Genomic DNA, 17,395 nt, shown 5'->3' on the forward strand with positions numbered 1-17,395 from the left:
CTCAATCCTGAATCTGCCTGATGGTACAATTTTGATCAAGATCTCCTGCTATTACTTCAGTTATGTCGGCCTCAAGAAATGTCCAAATTAAACTGGCCTATTTACTAACATTCTATTTTTTCTTTTTAAAATATTTTTATTGAGTTAAATTAAAAAAAAAACATTGATCCAATACATGGGCTGGGATATAAGAAAGGACAGATTCAAGAGTGATTGGGAGCTTGACTTGGATTTGTCACTTTCTAGGATATTGTTCTAAGTTTGATTAATGAGTCCTCCTTTTGTGCGTGACATTGTTGCAATTCAAAGTGCACATATTTCAAAAGTTAAACTATCTTGGTTTTATTTTGATATTGATCCATTACGTGATAAATGTAAAAAATTTTTGAGGCTTCATTGATATGTATTGGGCTTGCCCTAGTTTGGAAATATTCTATTTTTAAACAGTAGCACGACGTTTGCTCTCTTCCAATCCTTTGGGACCTGCCTAAAGTGCAGAAAATTTTGGCAAATACCCCTACTGTAAGTGTGACTTAGTGGTGGTTTTGGATTATACAAATAATCTAGTTTTATTATAAATTCTTAATCATATTGCCCTGTTTTATAGAGAGACAAGAAACTGCAGATATTGTAATTCTGAGCAGATAATTCTGACCCCAAATGTTGAATGTCTGTTCCTTTCCTTGGATGCTGAGACCCTCCAGCTTTTGTTGTTCTGTGTTTTTGTTTTAATGGACATAAGTATTTCACTCGATTGATTATTTACCCAACTTGGAGAAATGCTAGAGGGAAAAAAAATATTGGGGAATGAAGTCATGTTGATTTTACTCTGGTGTTTGGTTTGGATGAATAAGTAAATCTTACCCATGGTTTGCTGTCCACAGCTTACCCAAGGCAGGCAGCTTTTGGCTGCTATCACAACCTTTGAGACTTCTCCAGCAACAATGCAAGTGAAATGATCAAGAAGTTGGATCTACGATGTAACAGATAGTTGAAGTCATGAGAATCAGACCTGGGAGCTGCTTGAACATTCCTACAGCAGTGCTGTATGGTTCCTTATCGCTGTTTGTTTCTCTTCTACATAATGTGTTTCTCCTGTACTATGTGGATACATTTGTATCTGTTTACAAAATTGACAAGTTATCCTTTTGGATTGGTGAGGTAGGTGAGTTTTTCAATGATACATTTGTTGTAATACGTTGCCATTGAAAAAGGCTTTGTTCTTGTCCTGTTACATTATTTAAGAGTCTCAAATGTTCTTGTTTGGATCACAAGCATCTTAGCAGGAAGCCTCGAAAATAGCTGGGCAGGAAGTGAGATTTGGAAAGATGCACGAAGGAGAGTGCTGTGTTTCCAATCCACAATGCTTCAAATCTCTATTAATATATTCAGCCTCTGCTGATCATCATGAGTGTTTTACACAACTATCAAATATATTAACACATTCGTGCTCTCCTGACACCGCTATAACATCTTCCTGGAGAAAATGAAGATTGATTATATTGCTTTTTTGAGGAGTGGAGGGCTAAGTCCAGGACTATTTAGTTTTCTTTTAAGCACTTGCCTCCTCATGCAGTCAAAAATAAGTCCACTTTGGCAAACTATGTGAGAACGTTGTGCAACAACTCCCTTCTAGGATTTGCGACCGAAGTCTAAAGATCTCTTGAGCTAGCTGATGTCGAGGGCGGGGTGAAGTAACATCGTCTGTGGGAAATTAATTTCTCTGCACTATCTCTGTAAGGAAGATGGAAAAACAATTCCTGAGAGTGCTTTAACTGTAACCGCAGTGCACTAATTTCTGATTGCCTCAACCCACGCATATAAAGGAGCAGAGAACAACTAATTCACCAGAGCAATGGAATGAAGAATCCAGTGCATAATTTAGTCTGTAATTGTTACTGTTGGCCAGGGGTGTAAAGAAATGCACAAGAAATTTGGTCCCCAAAAGTAATCACAACGAACATTTAACAGTCTTAACACTTGGTTTCCTTTACTGTTGAGGAAGAGAGTAATAAGATCATTTAACGTAAAACTTTCTTTTACTTTTGTAATGTATAGGAGGGTAAATATGTAATGCTCTTTTGCTTGGGTATTATTCTACTAAAACCATAAGACTGAGAAACAGGAATAGGTTATTCAGTCCATCAAGTCTGTCCCACCATTTAATCATGAGCTGATCCATTTTCCCACTCAGCCCCACTGCTCAGCTTTCTCCCCATAACCTTTGATGCCCAGGGTAATCAAGAACCTATCATCTCTGACATAAATACACACAATGTCTTGGCCTCTGTAACTGCCGACAACTACAGATTCACCTGGCTGAAGAAATTCCAATGTTTTAAATGGGCGCCCTTAAGTGTTGGTTTTGCGCTCTTCCTAGCTCTCCCACCGTGGGAAACAACCTTTCTATATCTACTCTGTCCATGCCTTTTCAACGTTTGAAATGTTTCAATGAGATTCCCCCCCCCCCTCTCGTTCTGCTAAATTCCAATGAATATAGGCCAAGGGCTGTCAAATGCTCCTTTTATGACATTCCTTTAATTCTTGGAATCATCCCTGAGAACCTCCTCTGAATGTCAGCACATCCTTTATTCAATGAGGAACCCAAAACTCCAAATGAGGTCTAACCAATGCCTTATAAAGCCCCAGTATCACATCCATGCTCTTGTATTCTATACCTCTTGAAATGAATGCCAGCATTGCAGTTGATTCATATCCCTACTAGATGTATATTGATACGGTATGTATCAATATATATTTTAATATATATCTAGTGAGGAAAAATAATTTTAACTAGTATTTGCTTTAGGAATGCAAAGAAAATCAGGTGTTTCCTCCCAATTTTGAAAATATTCATTAAATCTTCCAGTACCTTCTGCTCTGAGAAGAGCAAACCCAGTTTCTCTCAACTCTCCAGATAATTTGCAGTCCTTCATACCTGGGAGTTTTATGGAAAATCTCTTCTGCACTTTCTCCAAGTGACCAGTTAAGTTTATTTGTCATGTTATACCTAGTGTGGTGAGAAGGGTTCTTCTGTGAGCAGGTTACCTCTAACCTTGAGCAAGGTTAGCAGAGCAGGGCAGCAAGGTTAGCAGAGCAGGGCAGCAAGGTTAGCAGAGCAGGGCAGCAAGGTTAGCAGAGCAGGGCAGCAAGGTTAGCAGAGCAGGGCAGCAAGGTTAGCAGAGCAGGGCAGCAAGGTTAGCAGAGCAGGGCAGCAAGGTTAGCAGAGCAGGGCAGCAAGGTTAGCAGAGCAGGGCAGCAAGGTTAGCACAGCAGGGCAGCAAGGTTAGCACAGCAGGGCAGCAAGGTTAGCAGAGCAGGGCAGCAAGGTTAGCAGAGCAGGGCAGCAAGGTTAGCAGAGCAGGGCAGCAAGGTTAGCAGAGCAGGGCAGCAAGGTTAGCAGAGCAGGGCAGCAAGGTTAGCACAGCAGGGCAGCAAGGTTAGCACAGCAGGGCAGCAAGGTTAGCACAGCAGGGCAGCAAGGTTAGCACAGCAGGGCAGCAAGGTTAGCACAGCAGGGCAGCAAGGTTAGCACAGCAGGGCAGCAAGGTTAGCACAGCAGGGCAGCAAGGTTAGCACAGCAGGGCAGCAAGGTTAGCACAGCAGGGCAGCAAGGTTAGCACAGCAGGGCAGCAAGGTTAGCACAGCAGGGCAGCAAGGTTAGCACAGCAGGGCAGCAAGGTTAGCACAGCAGGGCAGCAAGGTTAGCACAGCAGGGCAGCAAGGTTAGCACAGCAGGGCAGCAAGGTTAGCACAGCAGGGCAGCAAGGTTAGCACAGCAGGGCAGCAAGGTTAGCACAGCAGGGCAGCAAGGTTAGCACAGCAGGGCAGCAAGGTTAGCACAGCAGGGCAGCAAGGTTAGCACAGCAGGGCAGCAAGGTTAGCAGAGCGACCTGATTCTAATCCCACACTGTCTGTAAACAGTTTGTACACTCTTCCCATGTCTGCATGGGTTTCCTACAGGTGGTCCAGTTTCCTCCCATCCTCCAAAACATACGGGGTTGTAGGTTAATTGGGCGGCACAGGCTCATGGGCTGAAAGAGCCTGCTACAATGCAGCATAATTTTTTTAAAAAATTCATACAGCTGTATAAAGAGCACAATATACAGAGTGTAGGATTGCAATGAAAAGGAAGATCAATTAGAAGCAAGGGGAGCATGTAGTCATGTTCATTTAAGAGCCTGATGACTACAGGGATGAAACTGTCTTTATGCTTATCAGTAAGCGGTTTCATACTTTTAAACTTCTTCACTGTGAGGAGAGGAAAGGGAGCATGTCTAGGCTGTAGGTGCATCCTTCAGTATGTTGGCTAAGTTTCCTAGACAGTGGGAGATTCAAGGTTCAATTTATTGTCATAGTAATAAAACAGTGTCGTATTACATGAAATTTCTTTTTGCCTGCTGCAAGGCAGACAGATTCGCCACCGGCAGAAATTACCTAAGCACCTCTTTCAGTCAGAGAGAGGGAGAAGCAAAAGAGAGTCATTCCCCCCACCCCCCCCGAGTCACCGAGTGTCAGTAGGTTCACCTCCAGCGCTTCTGTGACCCCCCCCCCAGAGTCCAGTCCGAATCATTGGCGACCTGAGCTCCAGATCCAAACCTCCGGCACCGTCAGGAACCCTTCAGTGCCCTCAGCACCTCTGGTTCCGATATCTGGTGCTCCTCCAGCCAGCTCAACCCAGTCTCCAGCAGTCTGCAGCCCAGCATGAGTCTTCAGGCAGCAGTCTCCAGCAGCCCGCAGCCTCCATGGGTTCCTCACTTCGAGTCGGCAGCAGCTCTCCGCGTGCGCTGGTCCTTAGCTGCAGAGCTCCTTCACTGGTCAGACGCCGTGGTCACCGTCCCTACAGGTCGTCTCCTCCACTTCTTCCTCTAAGATGGTGCGTGATCTCATCCCCTGGTGCCCTGCTCCAGTTCTCTGCTTCCCCGGAGTCTGCAGGCCCTCGTGGCTGCTGCAGATGAATAGGTGCCACCATCTTGGATGCAGCATTTCAAAGTGGCTCCGGCAGTGCTGCCATGTTTGTCTATTATTATGTAGATAGTGTCCACGGAGGTGAGGGAAGTTTGTGTGATGTTTTCAGCTGAATTTTGTAGCCTCTGATCTTGAGCAACAAAGCTCCTATAACATAATGTGATGAAACTACCAAGTATGCTTTCAATGGTGAATGTACAGAGGTTCTTGAGGGACAAGGAGATGTATTGAACTTCCTTAGACTTCTACAAAAGTAGCAGTGGTATAAGATGCCCAGTATACAGGCTTCTATAGGAGGCCAAAGCTCCCATTAATTCATTTTACGATATATTCAGATATTTATAAATCTGTTTGCCATATTTCTACTGTTTGCTATTTAAATATTAATAACTTGCTAATTTAGCCATTAGTGATGCAGGTTCGTGAGTTCTTAAGTACTGAGTTGGGTTTCATTAACAGTTAATAAGTTTAATTGATGTTTGGTATTAGTATCTGTTGTTGTTACATAATTTTTCTGTATAATCTGCATTTTTCTTTCAGACAATTTTTCTCCTATGGAATAGTCTTAATGATCCATTATTTGGATGGCTAAGTGATCGCTCATTTCTGAGCACACAACAGTATGTATGAATAGACATTTTGTATTTGGTAAAGCTGTGCTTAGTTTTTAAGTTGGGCGGATTGTAAAAAATGTTTGTGCGCATTTTGCACTACAAATGGTACTTGATTTCTGCTCCAAAGAATGACCATGATTAAGGGTTTAGAATTTTATCTTGAACAAATAACAAACTGAAAATGAAGTGTTGGCTCTCACATTAGAAAACACCTATGAAAGGACCTCTGTCTGAACTGGGTTTAATTTTGTTTTCCTTATTTCAGTACAGTGCATGTATTTTATGATTAGTCATGAATTCCGCCTCACTTAACTCATTACATAAATTGCTCAAACTTGAAAAAGTTGATTGGGGAAAAAAAAATCTCCAGTGGAAACTTTTTAATAACTGATTTACTTTGTCCCTGATGAATTTCATAGTGGCTGAGCTTTGCAGATGTAACGACTGGTTTTGCTCTCAGTGATCATGTTGGATCGAAACCAGAAGCAAATTTTGTTGTGTATAAATGTATTAAAAATAGAAAAACATAAGTTTCTGCACTGGAGAAGTAGGGAATTCTGTAAATAGTGGTTTGCAGTGTCCTCTCTGTACTCGCCAGCACCAAATTTTTATGAATAATTTTCAGAAATCAGAAACTTTTTTGTAAATTAGTTTTAATTTTGGAATTTGAATCTATTTCAATGTGACTGTGGTTAGCAGGGCTTAATAAGTCAGGAACATAATTGTTCTGTCTGATTAGTGCATGCTATGGCTAGGCTTTTTATGTATCTATGATTGTAAAACTTGGTCAGTAATTACTGGTCAAATACTGAAGTATTGTACAAACCTTGGGTCTCCATAGAAACAAGGCATGTCCAACTCGTTGCATCTCCTGCAAAGATATATTTAATTTTATTTTAAAAAATGATCTATATGCATCGACTAATTAGTGTTATTTAACATTGATTACTGACACTTGTGCTATAGTTTAACACCACTCTCCTTGTATATAATGTACCTGTCTCTTCACAGGTCAGGTGCTGCAATCTCCTCTCCAGAAGTGGTGTTGAAGCGACTGAAGGCATTAATGCAAAATGGTCCTCTGTTTGCACTGTCATTCCTCTCCTTCTGGGTAGCATGGGCCCGACCAGGAGTACAGTTTCTCATCTGCCTTTGCCTGTATGATGGATTCCTCACCATCGTGGACCTCAATCATAATGCCTTGCTGGCAGACCTGTCAGTGTCAGAAAAGGACAGGACTAGACTGAATTTTTATTGTTCCCTTTTTAGTGCCCTTGGATCCCTCTCTGTGTTTATGTCCTATGCAGTATGGAACAAAGAAAACTTTATCTCATTTCGACTCTTCTGTACTGCGCTGGTTGCCTTTTCTATTTTTGGTTTTAGTGTATGCACCTGGATTCTCAGGCAACAATTTCAGTTGGAAGTCAAAAATGCGGAGTCCTCCATGTTGAAGGAGTAAGTATTTATTAGTTTATCCGTCCTTCATCCTATCTCTCCTCAATTCTTTTTCTTTCTGTTTGTATGAGTCAGGTTTTCCATCCTTCTGTTTAAAGAAAGTAATTGACATAACAATACTGCTCTCTACCCTAGACCCAACCCCCCCCCCCCCAGTTCTTTTTAATGTCTTGTGCAAACTCCTTCTTGGTGATGGGGGCCAAAGGCATTCCCTTCAGGTAATAAATCACGCACCCCTAGAGTTCCTTGTTGATCTTTTGCCTCAAGCAAGCTTGATGTTCCCCTTTCCAGTATCATTTTCATTTTAGCGTGGCCTTTTCCCTGACAACATTAACACAGTGAGAATAATTCCTACATTAAAGGTAAATATCAACAACTCACATGGCTTTTCTAAGTGGCTGGATGCTTCTTGACATTGAAATGCTTTGGTTTTTATCCAAGACTAAAAGCGGGTTGAAACTTGGAGCCAAGTAATTTCTAATGATGTTTACTTTTTGCTGTATCTTCCCAGGTTGTACATCAGCCAAGCACCACTTGCCCAGGAGCAGACATTGACACTAGCAGAGTATCTGAAGCAATTGTCCAAGCACCAGAACTTTGTTTGGTTTGTGTCCATGAACCTGGTGCAGGTGAGTCCAGCAGAAGGTTCTGCGGGGCTTCTTTTTTTGGTTCCAGCCTCGATATTTCCTAGATTAAGGATTTAGCAAAGTCAGCAAATTCTGTCTAGATGTGCAAAAACGAACACTTTCGATGGATGATTATATCAAATTGTATTAATATAGTATATTTTATATAATAAGAGATTCCAGATGCTTTTCTCATCTGATAGCGGAGCATTGCATTCTGGAACAAATAAATAGTAGGAGGAAAGACCAAAGCTCAGTTAAAGAGAAGGTGAAAAGCTGTGGTGAAATATGTTTTTTGTAAAGAATTTCATGTCTTAATCCCCATGCAGAGTGGGCAATGAGTAAGAGGTTAGAATTAGAATTAATTCTAAAAGAGATGTATGAGAAGGGCGTGGATGCGAATTGATTTAAAAGGTTTAGATTTACCTACAATGAGTCTGGGCATTAAGCATCTGAGATGAAATCCGGAGTAAAAATACTAGATAGGACATGAGCACATGAATGACGAGCTAGAATAGGACATATTTCCCCTTGAGCCTGCTCCCCATGTAACATTATCATGGCTTAACTCTGCTTTCCTGACTTCACCTTGTTTATCAAGTACCTACCATTCCTGCTGCCCTCATACAGGTGCTGCTTGACCCTTGAGTTCTTCCAGCAGTTTGGTTGTATTTTTGTTCCTGATTCCAACACTTTCACTCTCTTATCTCTATTATTACTTGCCAGAAGATCTAGTTTTAGTTGTTAGGGATGATTTCCTGCTCCTAAAGGCTTGGGTGGAGAAGCAAGTGTCAGGCACAGGATTCATTATTACAGTATTTCAGACAGAAGAATAAGAACAGTGACATTTGGTAACCAAATAACTTTTTTTTTTCAATAGGTATTTCACTGTCATTTCAACAGTAACTTCTTCCCACTGTTTTTGGAGTACCTACTTTCAGACAGAATTTCACTCTCTACAGGTTCATTTCTCCTCGGTAAGCTCCATGAATTGACCCTTTCTTGGCAGTGGCGCAAGGGCCCTTTTCCTTGTGCAGTGCAGTTATTGCATGAAGGAGGGAGAGGCTTGGCAACAAATGAGTGGAAACTGAGGGAGGAGTGACCAGCAATGTTAACGCGGGAAGTAACCATTGTTGGAGTAAATAAAGGGACAGATATAATGTAATGGTTTTTTTAAAAAATGGTTTAATTTGGCATCTGACAATGGCTGGAGATGGGTGAAGTTTGAGACCCTGTAATAGATTGATATGGCACAGTAAGAATTAAAGTACTTTGCATAAAACCTTTAAACTGAAGAAATGCTTTGATGTACGTGCTTTATAGTTTACAGGTCACATTACGATAACATAAATGTCAATTTAATCAATTAAGATTGAATGATGAGAGGTTTCCCTTGTTCTTTGAAACATCATCTTTAGTGGGTAAATGGTCCACAATTTAATATTTCATCTGGAAGTTGGAATTATTACAGCAATACTGCATTAAAGCACCTTGGGTCTGGAATGAAGCTTGAGCAATGTTGGCACAGAGCCCAAAGCTAACCGATGTAAATGTGTATGCCTTGGGTTTCAGTTTATTGTGAAGAAGCGAAGAACCTTTATTTGCACCATGAATGTAATTAAACTTTTTCCTTTCCCCTTTGTAGGTGCATCGTACATTGCTCCACATTTGAACAACCTTTACTTCCTGTCACTGTGCAACAGGTTTGGAGTTTATATGGTCATTCGATGGTTGTTCTTCTTGAAGCTGGTGCTCAGCTTGATCATGTTGCTGGCAGGTCCAGACCAAATATACCTACTTTGTTTCTTCATAGCCAGGTACAGCCACAATTTCTCTATATAACTTGAAGTTTAAATTTAAAAAAAAAATCCTAAGCCTTTTGGTCTGTGCCCAGTAACAGTCCACAATGGCTTTTTTTTAAAAAAATTTTTATTTTTCACACCATAAATCACGTTAGCCATGATATACACTTTTTCTTTTTCACACATATACAGTGACTTTTTCTCCCCCACCCCTCCCTCCTCCCAAGCCACCCCCCAACCCCCCCCTCTCATCCATTTTAGGTATACAATCTAGGTTGCATTAAGCCAGTCAGACAATGTTGTCATTCAACAAAAATACACCAGAAATTCTACTGAGTCCATTCTTTTCTTCTCTTCTCCTTCCATCAACTTAGGTAATGTTTGTTCCCGGTAGGTTTTCGCTATTGTATTTAATGTAAGGCTCCCATACTTGTTCGAATATTTCAATATTATTTCTTAAACTATATGTTATTTTTTCTAATGGAATACATTTATTCATTTCTATATACCATTGTTGTATTTTCAAATTATCTTCCAATTTCCAGGTTGACATAATACATTTTTTTGCTACGGCTAGGGCTATCTTAACAAATCTTTTTTGTGCATCCTCCAAGTCAATTCCAAATTCTTTATTTTTTATGTTACTTAGGAGAAAGATCTCTGGATTCTTTGGTATATTGTTTTATGTTATTTTATTTAATATCTGATTGAGATCATCCCAAAATTTTTCTACTTTCTCACATGTCCAGATTGCATGAATTGTTGTTCCCCTTTCTTTTTTACATCGAAAACATCTATCAGATACTGTTGGGTCCCATTTATTTAACTTTTGCGGTATAATGTATAGTCTGTGTAACCAATTATATTGTATCATACGTAGCCTCGTATTTATTGTATTTCTCATCGTTCCAGAACATAATTTCTCCCATGTTTCCTTTTTTATCTTTATATTTAAATCTTGTTCCCATTTTTGTTTAGTTTTACCATTTGTTTCCTTATTCTCCTTTTCTTGCAGTTTAATATACATATTTGTTATAAATCTTTTGATTAATATTGTATCTGTAATCACATATTCAAGGTTACTTCCCTCTGGTAAACTCAAATTGCTTCCTAATTTATCTTTCAAGTAGGATCTCAGTTGGTAATATGCCAGCGCTGTATCTCCAGTTATATTGTACTTATCTCTCATTTGTTCAAAGGATAAGAATCTACTTCCTGAAAAACAATTTTCTATTCTTTTAATCCCTTTTTTTTCCCATTTTCTAAAGGAAAGGTTGTCTATTGTAAAAGGGAGTAGCTTATTTTGCGTCAATATTAGTTTTGGTAATTGATAATTTGTTTTATTTCTTTCTACATGAATCTTTTTCCAAATATTGAGGAGATGGTGTAATACTGGAGAAGTTCTATGTTGTACCAATTTTTCGTCCCATTTATATAATATGTGTTCAGGTATCTTTTCCCCTATTTTATCTAATTCTAATCTCGTCCAGTCTGGTTTTTCCCTTGTTTGATAAAAATCTGATAGGTATCTTAATTGTGCGGCTCTATAATAATTTTTGAAGTTTGGCAGTTGTAAGCCTCCTTGTTTATACCATTCTGTTAATTTATCTTGTGCTATCCTCGGTTTCCCCCCTCTCCATAAAAATTTCCTTATTATTTTCTTTAACTCTGAAGAATTTTTCTGTCAGTTGTATTGGCAATGCCTGAAATAAGTATAGTATCCTTGGACAAATGTTCATTTTAATACAGTTTATCCTTCCTATCAGTGTTAGTGGTAGCTCTTTCCAATGCTCTAAATCGTCCTGTAATTTTTTCATTAGTGGATTGTAATTGAGTTTATATAATTGGCCTAGATTTTTGTTTATTTGTACACCTAGGTATCTTATTGCCTGCATTTGCCATCTGAATGGGGATTCCTTCTTAAATTTTGAGAAATCCGCGTTATTCATAGGCATTGCTTCACTTTTATTTACATTTATCTTGTATCCCGACACTTCTCCATATTCCTTCAATTTCTTATATAATTCTTTTATTGATAGTTCTGGTTCTGTTAAGTACACTATCACATCATCCGCAAATAGACTGATTTTATATTCCCTGTCTTTTATTTTTATTCCTTTTATATTATTATCTATTCTTATCAATTCTGCTAGTGGTTCTATAGCTAGCGCAAACAATAACGGTGATAGTGGGCATCCCTGCCGCGTTGACCTGCTTAAGTTAAATTGCTTTGATACATGTCCATTTACTGTCACTTTCGCTAACGGTCCCTTATATAATGCTTTAATCCAATTAATATACTTCTGCGGTTAACTGAATTTTTGCAATACTTTGAACAAATAATTCCATTCTACTCTGTCGAAGGCCTTCTCTGCGTCTAAAGCAACTGCTACTCTAGGTGCTTTATTTCCTTCTACTGCATGAATTAAGTTAATAAATTTACAAATATTGTCTGTTGTGCGTCTTTTTTTGATAAATCCAGTTTGGTCTAAATTTACCATTTTCGGTACCTGTTCTGCTAATCTGTTTGCTAATAGTTTAGCTATTTTCTTATAATCTGTGTTTAGCAAAGATATTGGTCTATATGACGCTGGTGAGAGTGGATCTTTCCCTTGTTTTAGTATCACTGTAATTATTGCTGTTTTACATGAATCTGGTAAGTTTTGTGTCTCATCAATCTGGTTGATTACATCCAGGAGGGGTGGTATTAATAGGTCTTTAAATGTTTTGTAGAATTCTATTGGGAGTCCATCCTCTCCTGGTGTCTTATTATTTGGTAATTTTTTTATTATCTCTTGTATTTCTACTGTTCCAAATGGTTCTGTTAATTTATTTTGTTCCTCTATTTGTAGTTTTGGTAGTTCAATTTTAGTCAAAAATTCATCTATTTTCCCTTCTTTCCCTTCGTTTTCAGTTTTCAGTTCGGTATAATTGTTCATAGAATTCTCTGAAGTTTTCCTTAATTTCTTTCGGATTACATGTAACTTGTTTGTCTTTTTTCCTTGTTGCCAATACCATTTTCTTAGTTTGCTCTGTCTTAAGCTGCCATGCTAAGATTTTGTGTGTTTTTTCACCTAGTTCATAATATTTCTGTTTTGTCTTCATTATATTCTTCTCCACCTTATATGTTTGTAATTTTTCATATTTTATTTTTTTATCCGCCAATTCTGTTCTTTTAGTTGTATCTTCCTTCATTGCTAATTTTTTTTCTATGTTTACTATTTCCCTTTCCAACTGCTCTGTTTCCTGATTGTAGTCCTTCTTCATCTTGGTTACATAACTTATTATTTGCCCTCTAATGAATGCTTTCATTGCGTCCCATAGTATAAACTTATCTTCCACTGATTCCGTATTTACTTCAAAATACATTTTTAATTGTTTTTCAATAAATTCTCTAAAATCCTGTCTTTTAAGTAGCATGGGATTTAATCTCCATCTATACATTCTTGGAGGGATGTCCTCTAGCTTTACTGTCAGTATTAAGGGTGAATGGTCCGATAGCATTCTCGCTTTATATTCTGTTTTTCTTACTCTATCCTGCACACTAGCTGATAACAAAAATAGGTCTATTCTTGAGTATGTTTTATGTCTAGTCGAGTAGTATGAGTATTCCTTTTCTTTTGGGTTTTGTTTCCTCCATATGTCCACAAGTTTCATTTCTTGCATTAATTTAATTATAAATTTGGTGGTTACTTTGTTCTTCCTGTTAATTTTTTTCCCCGTTTTATCCATATTTGGATCCAAATTCAGATTGAAATCCCCTCCTATTAGTATGTTCCCTTGCGTATTAGCTACCTTCAAAAAGATATCTTGCATAAACTTTTGATCTTCTTCGTTAGGTGAATATATATTAAGTAGATTCCAATGCTCCGAATATATCTGACATTTTATCATAACATATCTCCCTGCTGGATCTATTATTTCCTCTTCTATTTTAAATGGCACATTTTTGCTAATTAATATAGCCACTCCTCTTGCTTTTGAATTATACGATGCTGCTGTTACATGTCCTACCCAATCTCTCTTTAATTTCTTGTGCTCCAATTCAGTTAAGTGTGTTTCTTGGACAAATGCTATATCTATTTTTTCCTTTTTCAGTAAATTTAGTAGTTTCTTCCTTTTAATTTGGTTATGTATTCCATTAATATTTAAAGTCATATAGTTCAGCGTAGCCATTTTATATTTTGTTTATCTTCTCTTTCCGTTTTTCCATCATTACCTTTCCTCCTTTTCCATTTCTGTTTTCTTATTTTCAACTCTTTACAAGACAACATTCCTACAACTTCCAACATTTTCCTTATTCTCCTATTTCTATCTTCTTTATCCCCAATCTCCCCTTCCCCTCCTGAGTTGTCCTTTATCCCTTGTCGGACAACCACATCTCCCCTCTTTCCAATGCTCTAAATGAATTTTTGACTAAAATTGAACTACCAAAATTACAAATAGAGGAACAAAATAAATTAACAGAACCATTTGAAATAGTAGAAATAAAGAGATAATAAAAAAAACTACCGAATAATAAAACACAAGGAGAGGATGGATTCCCAATAGAATTCTATAAAACATTTAAAGATTTATTAATTCCTCCCTTCCTGGAAGTAATCAACCAGAACTTCCTCACCTCAACTTTAATTTCCTCTGCATCTCAGGTCCCATTTTCCATTACAATGAAGGGTGATTAGGATTACACTATCAGGAATCATTCCAGGTTCAATGTGTTCTAATAGGACTTGGAACATCATAAATTCTGGGTCACCTGAATTCACTTTGTCCCATCAGATTAGGGGGGGGGGGTTTGGTTACTCATGAACCTCACCTGGATTTTGCGATTTTTGAATCTGTCCTTGTTCTTATATTTGATTAAAAATACTTTGTATAATTCAAGATTCCTTTATTGTCATGTAATAGGACAGAACATGTAATATTACACAAAATTGCCTTCTGCCTGCAGTAAGGCAGACAAAAGTCACCATTAGTGTTGCCTGGCACTCCCTTACAGTACAAGAGAAGGAGAAGAAAAGGAATCCCTTTAGAGTCACTGAATGTCTGTAGATTCACCTCCAGTGCTCTGCAGCTGCACTGACCCCTCTTTGATTCATTGACAACATGATGGCATCTTGATCAATTATATTAGGTTTCACGTTTTACCACACAATTTCACATTTGCTTGACTTCCCTCTTTGTAACACAATTGTTACTTCTATCTAATCTCAGCCTAGTTTCTCTCATTCCAGGAAAGTGTGAATCTGGCACAAACATTGACTTGTCTACAGCAGTGGTTTGCACATTTGGCAATCCTATGCACACTGCTTATATGCTCAGCTCTTGTGGAAATCGGATAACACTCAAGGGCCAAATCCAGTGAGCTACTTCCTGTGTATTCCCTTAAAACGCTTAGACTTCAGCAGAATGTATTAATCTTTAACAATGTGTAGTAAATAATAAGGCTCTAGTTTTGCTGATCAAACAAAAGAATTAAATTAAATGTACTCCATGGTGCAGCATTATAGGATGAAGATGTGTTTATTACAGAGAAGCCCCGACCCAGCATTAGTGGATCAATGTATTGCTGTTTCTGAGATCCCTTTCCTTCATAGTACAAAAGTTTTGTGTGTGGCTTCCAGGATCACGTGGAAACTTTCAGAGAATATTAGAATCTAGTAACTATGAGAATTGGTGCCATGAAGAGTCAAGATAAAATAATGGAATCCAATAATAAATGAAGAACACCTGTCAAAATCGCGCAAATTTGATATTGTGACTTTCGCATTGAAAACATAGAGCATCACACAACAGCACAACACAGGCCCTCCTGCCCATGACGTGTGCCTACTCCACATCAATCTAATCCTCCCCTACCTCACACCGACAATCCTTATTTTAAAAAATATCTGTGGCTATCTCAATCTTTTGAATGTTCCTCTTGAAACAACTCTACCACCAGCCACGGCAATGCACCCATTACTCGTGGGGGGGCTGTGTGTGTGTGTGTGTGTGTGTGTGTGTGTGTGTGTGTGTGTGTGTGTGTGTGTGTGTGTGTGTGTGTGTGTGTGTGTGTAACACTTGTCTCTGACATGTCCTCTAAACTTTCCTCCTCTCACCTTAAACAAACAAGGTCTGGTATTTGCTATTATCGCCTCAGAAATAATGTGCTAGCTCTCCACCCTAAGTCCCTCATAGTCTTATGCACCTCTGTTAAGTCACCTCTCATCCTTCATCACTGCAATGAGAAAACCCCTAGCTCTGACAACCTTGCTTCATAACACATGTTCTCCAATCTAGGTAACATCCTGAAATCTCTTCACCCTCTCCAAAGCATCTACGCCCTTCCTGTCATGAGGCAACCAGAACTGAACACAGTACTCCATGTATGAATTTTTTTTTTCTCAAGTGTGTTAGAGAAAGAAAACATATTGAGTTATTTTACAGAGTTATAAAACTGTATAGAGAATCTGGTCATTCAGCCCTTCGTGCCTGTGGCAGCTCTTTGGTGGAGGTGTCTAATTAATTGCCTGTTTGTGGTCTCTGCAATTGTTGTCTTTCACATGTCGTCCATTCCCCTTTGGATCTATTTTGACTCTGGTTCGAATCCCCCGCTGTCTGTAAGGGGTTTATACGTTCTCCCTGTGTCTGTGTAGGTTTTCTCTGGATGCTCCAATTTCCTCCCACCCTCCAAAATGTACAGGGTTGTAGGTTAATTTGGGTGTAATTGGGTGGCATGGGTTTAAATGGCCGGAATCGGCTCCTACTGTGGTGCAATTTTTTTTAAATTTAAAATTCAATATTCCAAATCACAATTCACTTCATTAATTCAAATTCCTCTAATTAAATTGCCAATTATTGTAGAATTTTAGAAGATGTGTATATAATTTGGAATGAAGTAATATCAATTGCTTTTTTTTTTAAGTAAGTTAGATCTCTTGTGAGAAACATTACCCTGCAAACTCTAAAGTGTACTGATTTAACTTGTGAGTTAAAGATTTGCACTACAACGATCCAAAACTTAAGTAATACAATCTGGAAGAAAATTTGGATAACGTCAAGGAAAACAAGTGACACAGAATTTCTTTCCTTTCTGGTGCTTGCTTTAGTCTTTCTGCATTACCGACCTTAAAAAGTAAACTTGTTTCTTGATTATCATTGATTATGGGTCAATCATTGCTAGGTTAGTGTGGCCACAGAGATATGGGCCAAATGCAGGCAGATTTAGCTGGCTCAGATGGGGAACTTGGTTGGCATGGAGAAGTGGGGCCTGATTCTGTGATTTATAGCTGACTATAGGTAGCATTTCCAAGAATTAATTAAAATGCCTCATGATATTTATAGTTCCTAACTCCCATTTGCTTACCAGTAAATATAAATGGATGCAGTAATAAAGCCAAAATATTAGTGTACTCTTCAGATTTTTACTTTAAAATTAATGTTCAGATTTATTTCCATAGCAAGTTACTTCAAGCATTTGTATTGATAAAACTGATTTTCTTCATGAGCTTATCCACAGCTAGTCATCCATGTGGAGTACTCCTGGCAAGGTCACAGAGTGTACCCTGCTTGGGAATTTCCAAGTGACTCTAATGCTGACATGATGCAACCATATCAGACCAAAGTGGCAGGGACCAGATGAAGATGCCTGTTAGATTGAGCATCACAGTAGGTTACAGGAGAGACATCTCTGAACTCACCCCCATATCCTCCATTACCTGCACATCTGCCCTGGCCCCCTCTACTCCCAGGCACAACAAGAACAGTTTTGCTCTTGTCCTCACCTACTGCCCCACCACCAGTCTCTGCATCCTACACATCCTCCTCTGCCATTTCCACCACCTATTATGTGATCCCACCACTAGATGCATGTTCCCCTCTCTGCCTTCCACAGCGACCACTCCTCCCTCTCCACCAATTGTCCTCTTGGGTCCTACCCCTGTGACCA

At 38.8% G+C, this 17,395-nt stretch overlaps 1 protein-coding gene across 19 annotated transcripts in view; it reads left to right on the plus strand.

The window, feature by feature from the left end:
• Positions 1-17,395, plus strand: part of mfsd13a (major facilitator superfamily domain containing 13A) — a 92,262-nt gene that overhangs the window by 66,057 nt on the left and 8,810 nt on the right. For 17 of the 19 annotated variants that reach the window (XM_069900135.1, XM_069900143.1, XM_069900139.1 and 14 more), the window contains 6 exons: positions 885-1,161; positions 5,509-5,588; positions 6,594-7,037; positions 7,549-7,666; positions 8,544-8,640; positions 9,309-9,480. In XM_069900135.1, coding sequence (XP_069756236.1) covers positions 1,000-1,161; positions 5,509-5,588; positions 6,594-7,037; positions 7,549-7,666; positions 8,544-8,640; positions 9,309-9,480 — 1,073 coding nt within the window. In that variant the 5' untranslated portion in view covers positions 885-999. Of the gene's footprint in view, positions 1-884; positions 1,162-5,508; positions 5,589-6,593; positions 7,038-7,548; positions 7,667-8,543; positions 8,641-9,308; positions 9,481-17,395 lie in introns of those variants that run through there. The other 2 variants (XM_069900151.1, XM_069900152.1) reach the window with 2 other exon arrangements.

This window comes from Narcine bancroftii, chromosome 10 (genome assembly GCF_036971445.1).
Source record: "Narcine bancroftii isolate sNarBan1 chromosome 10, sNarBan1.hap1, whole genome shotgun sequence".
NCBI classification, from domain to species: Eukaryota; Metazoa; Chordata; class Chondrichthyes; order Torpediniformes; family Narcinidae; genus Narcine; species Narcine bancroftii.